Source organism: Parus major, chromosome Z (assembly GCF_001522545.3).
Source record: "Parus major isolate Abel chromosome Z, Parus_major1.1, whole genome shotgun sequence".
NCBI classification, from domain to species: domain Eukaryota; kingdom Metazoa; phylum Chordata; class Aves; order Passeriformes; family Paridae; genus Parus; species Parus major.
Window position 1 is genome coordinate 43,861,936 of NC_031799.1, and position 8,756 is coordinate 43,870,691.

General features: G+C 41.7%; 1 protein-coding gene across 7 annotated transcripts in view; it reads right to left on the reverse strand.

The window, feature by feature from the left end:
- HOOK3 (hook microtubule tethering protein 3) overlaps nucleotides 1-8,756 on the reverse strand; it is a 93,180-nt gene that overhangs the window by 17,759 nt on the left and 66,665 nt on the right. For all 7 annotated transcript variants that reach the window (XM_015652583.3, XM_033520251.1, XM_015652580.3 and 4 more), the window contains 2 exons: nucleotides 5,692-5,832; nucleotides 3,404-3,491 (listed from right to left, as the gene is read on the reverse strand). In XM_015652583.3, the coding sequence (XP_015508069.1) occupies nucleotides 3,404-3,491; nucleotides 5,692-5,832 (229 nt within the window). The remainder of the gene's footprint in view (nucleotides 1-3,403; nucleotides 3,492-5,691; nucleotides 5,833-8,756) is intronic.

The window sequence follows — 8,756 nt, forward strand, 5'->3', positions numbered from 1 at the left end:
CTGCAGGTTTTGACCAAATGTTTTTTTCCAGTCCTCTGAACAACTGCAGCAGCACTACCTTTTCTAAATATTTGTATGCATCTTTGTCAGTCACAAATCACTTGAACTCTCCCCATCACTTATATCTGACCATTTAGGGGACTACTGGCTGCCTGGAACAAGAAAGGGAAAAAGTTGGAAGCAGTGCCGACTTCCCTAAGGTCACAAAATCAAAACTGAACTCAGTTTGTTAGTTTTTTTTGATCCTTGTATTGCACTTGGGTTTATCTTGAAACAGATACAACTATTAGTCAACACTGATTCCACTGGTGCATTACTTAGCTAGTATGTGCACTACTGAGGGAATAACCCCTCCCCCAACAGGATGGATCACGTTTTCAAAAACAAGAAACTAAGTGTGATAAACAGCCCAAACAATTAAAAGAAGCACTAATTAGTTTACCCACTTTAATTTACTCATGACACACGACTAGGAAAGAGACTAAAACACTCAGTGTGTCATTCTAGGCACCCAAAGATCCTGTATATACTTGGCAGATAAATTCAAACAGATCACTCTAAAAATAAGCAAACATTACTTCTGGGATTTCAGCAGTATCAGTAAGCTTTAAAAACTCATACAAATCTAAAATGTAATTACTATAATTGTTGTTCTCTCCTAGGAAGATAAGTCTCCTAAGCACTACAGAAATAAAAGTCTTTTTGCTTGAAGCTCCTTTCATGCTTAAACAAGTCAAAGGAACAAGTCTGTCCCCTTTCTCAGGGCAAAATTTGATTTACTTTTAGGGGCAGATGGCTAGGTTCTGGCCTGAGGTTAAGCTAACTTCACAGAGTGTGGGAAACTATGGGTCACTTCATAAGACTGCTGGATAAGATCACTAACACTGTGAGGTGATCAAAGTCACAAAACAGCACCATGACGGATGGTCAGATTTCAAGGATGCTGAGAGTAATGATAGAACGGTTTGGGTTGGAAGGGACTTTTAAAGTTCAACCCCCTGCAACAACCAGGGACACCTTCAGATCAGGTTGCTCAGATCCCTGTCCAACCTGGCCTTGAATATTCTGTGGATGAGGCATCTATAGCTTCCCTGGGCAACTTGTTCCAGTGTCTCACCAAATGAAAGAGTGCCTCAGCTTCATGGCTAAGTGCAGAGGTAACAGAGTTCTGGGTTGTATCAGTAACAGCATGTAAGGCCATGACTGTGTATGTTACATTATGAAAAACATTAGGCATGGGATGGATTTAACAAGTGGGGCAGAATTAACTAAAGGCAGGGTGTTTATATAGGAAGAGATTAGGGCAGAGAACAGGAGAACAATGATGATAAAAGACAGTGAGAAGACATGCAAATGGTGTAGCCGAAGCTGTTCAAGTAACTGCTGAGTAGCCCCACATGACTACTGCATCCTGGAGGACAATAAATCAAGCCTATTCCGAACACAGCAGACACATGTGAGTTGATTCTGTAGTCTGAAAGATGAGGGTAAGGAGGCCTTTGCCTGGCTAGCAAGGTAACACTCAGGATGGACTAATCATGCATCCCAACAGAATGTGTCAGTGTCCATTACAGGCCCAATGACACAGAGCTGCCTTCCACTGCACTTCAATACAAAACCAAAACTGCTTGCTGCTGTGGGCCTTGGCACGCAGCATGTAATGCTGCAAGGACGCTTGCCAGGGTTACAACACTGCTTCTACATATTTTTGGGCATGTTTAAAAAAATCTTCAGCTTTAAAAACAAACAACACTTAAAAGAAAAAACCCAAAAACCCAACATAAAACAAACCTGAACTCTCACCATGCATTTCTGGACTCAATTAAAATGAAGTGCCAATTTTCTGGTTTGAGCACATTTACAGTATAAGTTTGTAAAAATACAAATTTCAGTGCATTGTTGCAGAAAAATAGCAAAAAATAGAGGAAACAAGTTGAAAATTATGTACTGGCAAACAGTATGCCATGTCTCTCCTATTGCTTCTTCGTATGTTTCTGAAGAATCCCTCTTTTTGTATGGCTATTCTACAGATCATTCAGGTAGTCTCAGCACAACTTTTATCTCCTTCAGCAGCTGGGGTTTAACTTCTGAGATTTGCTCTGCTTTACAAGGGAGATGGCATGAGGAGACCACAATGTTAGAGATTCTTCATACTCAATGCTTCCCTGAATCTACACTCACTCTTTTGCTTCCTTAAGAGTAAATGAAATCAAACTTAGCAAAACAGGCCATGGGATCAGTGTCTATAAATCACCGCTGCAATGGTCAGACCAACACAGAAGTCATGAATGCAGACACACCCCAGCCAGAGCCTTAAAAGGGGCACAATTAAAATTGCAGTAAATAAAGTCAAATACAATTTGACAGGGATCAAATACACAGTATTTGAAAATAATTCTTTCATATTCTTGTTCACCCTGAAAAGATTTTGGGCAATGATCAAGACAGCAAAGAACATCTCAGAACAGACCTATTTTAACATATATTCTAAAATGCTTTCTAAGTTACTGAGGAAAATAATCTTGTTGGAAATCAACTAGGTGTTGAACATTCATATCATTTATTCTGCATATGAAAAGAGTAAACTAAATTTAAAACACTCTTAAATGAACATAAGCATCTAGTAAAAAGACTTTCACTATTTTATATAAATTAGATAAAACAAACCCACAAAAATAGAAAGCAGCACATTACAGTTTGTTGTCAATTAGCAACATGATACACTGAGATTGTGAGCATACACTACACATGTACAGTTCAACAAATCGCTGCTTTCAAGAAAGTTCTAGAGCTTCTTTTTTGAATACAGGAGACAATAAACAATTTTTGAGTGGAAGACTGAAAGTTGTTTTCCACACTAACTCAGTTACAATGTGTATTCTTACATTTAAAATAAAGTTAACTCTGTACACAAAAAGAAAATGGTGCAGTGTGTTGAGGGCCAAATTATTTGACTTTTTTATTAGTTTTGGTCTGCCTGTCTTTTTTCATTCTGAGATACATTTACATGAAGAATTACAGACCTTCCAGTGCCTGGAAAGACCTTAACTTTCATTAAGAAAACTAAAACCAAAACAAGCTCAGATGTTTTATTCATGGAGAACCAACATTTCCTCAATTCCCAAAGTTCTCTATTCTAATTAAGTAATTCTAATGTTGAGTTTTCTATTGCGACAGACACAATTATTCAAATAAAACATGTATGACACCTTCTCTACATGGGATGGCTTTCTATTCTAGACAATTGTCTTGCATCCCAGTTAAAAAAGCACAGTTTACTGGTAAATACAAAAAAATATTAATCTCAGTTTATATAATTCTTTTACTTTTTTTTTAATAAAAACGTGAAAGGTTAAAAAACAGTAGCTACTTGAATGTAAGTTTGCGGTACATTTCTACTTACATCTTCAGCTTTTGAACCTTGATCCTGCAATGATTTTTGTAGCTCTTCAACCTGGGACTGTACTTCCAGAAGTCTCTGATTTACCAATCTAGAAAAGTGATAATATTTGTTTTTCAGAAAAAAAACAACAAAATGCAAGAGGAAGTCCCAGATTTTTAGCATCCAGTGCTTTCAGATTATCTATACAAAAAAATGCAATACTGTAAGTTACTCAAGAAAAAATTACAGCAGTAGATAGAGCTTACAGCAGTTCCAGAGATTATAACATTCAGATGTTCATCCAGAACATTCTCATATTCTCAAGGCCAACATAAATGCATACAGAAATCAGCTCTATATACATGAAAGAAGACCTTTTAACTGTCAGTTTTACTGTGTGAGCAGCTAGCTTATGCTTTTACACTGCTACAGAACCCCATAAACCTGTAGGTTGGAAGGGATGTTGCCTAGATCCAACCTCCTCCATAAAGCAGGTGCACTTACAGCAGATTTCTAGAACCATATCCAGTACCAGGTTTGAATACTTTTAAGGACAGAGGTCTAACAGTCTCTCTGGGCTTCTCTTTGAGAGCTCAGAACCCATACTCCATATTTTGTCTGCTGCCTCTTGTCCTTACACTAATAATCTCTAGAGAACAGCCCAAATCTGTCTTCTTTCTACCTTCCCATCAGACAGATGCAGTTCACAATGCACTCTCCTCTATGTCACCTATCCTTTGGCCTGGACAAAACCAGTTCTCCATTTTATCCCACCTATCACACATTCCAGTGTCTCTCACCCTAGTAGTATTCTGCTGAACTTCTACACATCCACATCTCTCTGGTACTGGGGAATCCAAAATTACATGCTCTGTCCAGATGTGACAGCATAAGTTGATGAGAGGCAAACAATTATTTTCCCAGACTGATTGCCTGCACCTCAGTGAGGACAGTCCAGATCACAGACAGCTTCAAGGTCCCCAGATAACACATCCTCCTTTGCCACCCACTAGGATGCCAGGGCTTCTGCAGTAGAGCTGCTTCACAGCCAGGGACAGGGGTCCAACCAGTTCATTTCTCTGAACTGTTGAGCACCTCTGAAGAACAGCTTTCGCAATCAGGACATCCCAAAGTGGTAGCACTCTCAAACTTGCTGAGTGTTGCCCTTCTCATCAGTGAAGCTGTTAATAAAAGTGATGAACAGTGCGGATACTGGTACTGATGACTAAGGAACTGGTTGCCAGCTGGGTTTCACCTCACTGACAATAATACTACCTTAGGCTCAGATGTCTGATCACTGTCCAAGATTTTTTTGCTCACTTTACTGTCCACTTATTTAGTTTATATCTAGCCATTCTGAACATAAGGATACCATGGGACACTTTATCATCACTAAAGCTAAGTACTGTCCCCTGTTTCACCTTTCTTCACATGTGCAGTCACATCCCATTGTCAAGACAACTCAATTAATTAGGCATGATTTGCTCTGAGTAAATTCATGTTGACATTTGCCAATTACTTTCCTATCCCTCATATGGCTGGAAATCAATTGCAAATGGACTTGCTTTCTGAAATTTCCAGAAAGCAAGCTGTGGCTCACCAATCCCTGTAACTCCTCATGCTCTTTTTCTTGCTCTTCTTGAAGGTGAGTGCAGTATTTACTTTCTTTCAGGCTTAAGGCACCTCCCCCAGTTGAAGGGGAAGATAGGGGAAGATTAGATAAAGAACAGATTTGAAGATTAGAGAGAAAGCAGCCTCCCATCACTATCAGCCAAATGCTGTGGCATGCTCTGATGCACTCTGTCTGGTCCTTATGATGATGTCCATATGCTGATTGGCTCAATCCAACAGGGTCAACTAAAGAAAGCTGTTGAGGAATATGTCCTGCTGAGTTTTAAGTATCTACAAGGATGGAGACAACCTCTCTGGGCAACATGCTACAGAGCTCAGCAACCCTCACAGTGAAAAAAAGTATGTTCTTACATCTGGATGAAATACTGTGTGTTTTAAACTCTGCCCACAGCCTCTTGCCCTGTTACTGAGTATTACTGACAACAGTCTATCTCCACCTTCTTTAGACCCTCCCATCATACGTTTTGGTAAGATACAGTGACAAGATCTAACCTAAGCCTTCTCTTTTCCAGGCTACATAGTCTCTATCCCTCAGACTTTACTCATACAAAAGACTCTGCAGTCCTGTAATCACATCCTTATGACCTTTCACAGGACTGATTCCATTAAATCATGTCATTCTTCTCCTGGGGATGCCTGTAGGAAAGTCAGCTGAAGCAGAGGACAAAATTTATTACCTGTTTTCTGTCTCCAGTTCATTCTTCCGTAAGTTTGCATCATCAAGAAGGCTCTGCAACAAGGCAATCTTCTCATTGTCAGAACCTTCTTGGTTCAATTTTAACATCTTGTTCTCATGCTGAAGGCGGATGAGTTTCTCCCTAAACACAATTAGGGAGAACACAGTTGTGTGAAAAAAAGAATGCCAATATCTATAACAAAGTAAACAGGAAGTAAAACAGTAATATGAATATCATCTTTTTAAGGGAGATGCTGCAACAACAATCATATCTTCAAGCCCCAAAATATAAACCAAATTTAAGGAGTTGTAATTGCAGAATGCAGAACACAAGGAAATTATCTCAGTGGCCCCATCAGATCTCAGAGTACAGCTCAACAGATTTATAGGAAGAACAGAGAATGCAAAACTTAATACCAAGTGTGAAGAAGGACTGTAATCTGAAAGGTGTAAACTCAGCTGTCACTGAACTACTGCATAAACCTGAGCAAGCCACTTCAATGCTTACACAGAATCTGTTTACACAGAATCACAGCATCATTTGGGCTGAAAAGACTCTTCAGCAAGATCCAACATAAGCCCAGCACTGCCAAGTGGACCATAGAACCATAAGCATCACATCTACACATCTTTTAAACACCACCAGGTGTTGGGGAGGGTGAAACACGGAAACCTTATGAATGTGATTGTTTGGCAGAAGATTCTGAAAATATGAAGGCTAAAATTGAAGTAAAAATGAAAGCCTGCTTTGAGTCATAGGATACTGAGTACTGGTTAACCAAAGAACAATGGCCTAGCCAGCTAGAGGAGAATCCCTGTTGATAAAACAATGTCCTTCTGCTGATAGAAAGTCCAAAGGTCAAGAAGCAAGGAAAGAACTTGTAAAGCTTTGTAGAGTTTAAAATGCAACACTCTGTGTTAATATAGGGAATATATAAACTGTATGTAAATTTTGTAGTGGGTGTGTCTCATAGTGATTGGTTACTGGGAATTAGGATATTCACTACAGAAAAAGATATATTGGATTGTAACAAGAACTTTGCTCTCTTAGTTTTTCTCTCTTAACCTCTCTCATGCCTCTTGGCTCCTCTCTCTTACCCCTTTGCCCCTCTCTCAGCTCCCCTCTCCCCCTCTCTTACCTCTTCCACTCTTTCCCTCTCTTACTCTTACCCTCTTGGTTTTTCCCCTCTTATTCCTCTCGTCTTTCCCCTCTCTCATAAGCCTCCCTGGTTTTTCCCTCTTTCCCTCTGTTGCTCTTATGCCCTCCCTCCCCTTTTCCAACCTCTCCTCCCTGCTCTCCATGCTCTCTCTCCCCTCCCCCTGACCATGTGGACGCCGAGGCTGGTGGCGGACACAGGTCTCCCCTCTCTTTACCCTTTATAATAAATTGGTTATACTTGAACAGCTTGACCCTGGAGAAGTCTCTTACCGCAAGCGAGTTTTTACACAGCAATAACCAGGGACAACAACTCCATCACTTCCCTGGGTGCAATGCTTGATAACCCCTCCCAGTGAAGAAATGGTTCCTAATATCCAATCTAAACCTCCCCAGCACAGCTTCAGGAAAAACGACCACCCCCCCACCTTGTTACAACTTCCTTTCAGGTAGTTGTAGAGAATGATAAGGTCACTCCTGAGCCTTTCTCGACGATAAACAGCCTCCTGCTCCTCATAGGACTTAACTCTCTAGGCCTTCTCCAGCTCAACTGGCCTGCTCCAGACACACTCCAGCCCCTCAATGTCTCTCCTAGTGAGGGGGTGCAACACTGGACACAGAACTTGAGGTGTGGCCTCACCAGTGCCAAGTACAGGGGGACAATCCCTGCCCTACTCCTGATGGCCACTCAAGTGCTGATACAGGTCAGGATGCCATTGACCTTCTTGGCCACTTGGGCATTCAATGGTTCATGTTTAGCTGCTGTCAACAAACACCACCAAACCCACACCAGAACAACAATGCTATCCACAGGGACCTGGCAAAACTGAACTGGTGAGGCCATGAAAACCTCTTAAGATTCAACAAGGCCAACTGCAAGGTCCTGCACTTGGCCTATGGCAACCCCTGGGATCAGTCCAGGCTGAGGGATGAAGAGACAGAGAGCAGCCCTGTGAGAAGGCATTGGGGGTATTGGTGGGTGAGAGGCTGGACATGACCCAGCCATGGGAACTCCCAGCCCAGAGAGCCAAACGTGTCCTGGGCTGCATCCAGAGCAGTGTAGGCAGCAGGGGAGGGAGAGGATTCTGCCCCTCTGCTCTGGTGACACCCCACCTGGAACCCTGCATCCAGCTCTGGGGTCCCAGCACAGGAAGTATGTCAACTAATGGAAGTGTGTCCAGAGGAACCCAGTAAGGTGATCACAGGGATGGACCACCTATGAAAACAGGCTGACAGAGCTGGAGTTGTAGATCAGACTCCAGGATACCTTAGAGCAGCCTTACAGTGCCTCAAAGACTGAACAAGGGAGCTGGAAAAGCATTTTTTACAAGAGCATGGAGAGACAAGACAAAGCAGAGTGGGGTTAAACTGAAAAAGGGTAGTTTAGGTTAGATATTAAGCAGAAATCATTTACTTTAAAGGCTTGGAGGCAATGGCAAAGGGAGTTCCGGATGCTCCATACCTGGCAGTGTTCTGGGCTAGGTTGGATAGGGATTTGAGCAACCTGGTCTACTGGAAAGTATTCCCGCCCATGGCAGTGGAGGTGGAACAAGATGATCTTTAAGGTCCCTTCCAATCCAAGCTGTTCTGTGACTCTACAATTACTTCCCACTGTCCATCTTTTCAGTCACTCTTCTACAAACTGTAGCACTGTACAGGGTGTTGTGACCCAAGAGTAGGACCTAGGCCTTGGCTATGTTGAACTTCATGCAATTGTCCTCCGCCCACTGACACAACCTGTTCAGATTCCCTGCAGAGCCTTCTGACCCTCCAGCAGATCAACACATTCCTGAGTAACCTGGTATTGTATGGTATACAATACCATAAAAATGGTATTGTATTCCATATCTAGCTGTTGTAGTTGATAGCTTGAAATGTATCTTTTCCCATCTCTTAGTTGTGATTTCCCC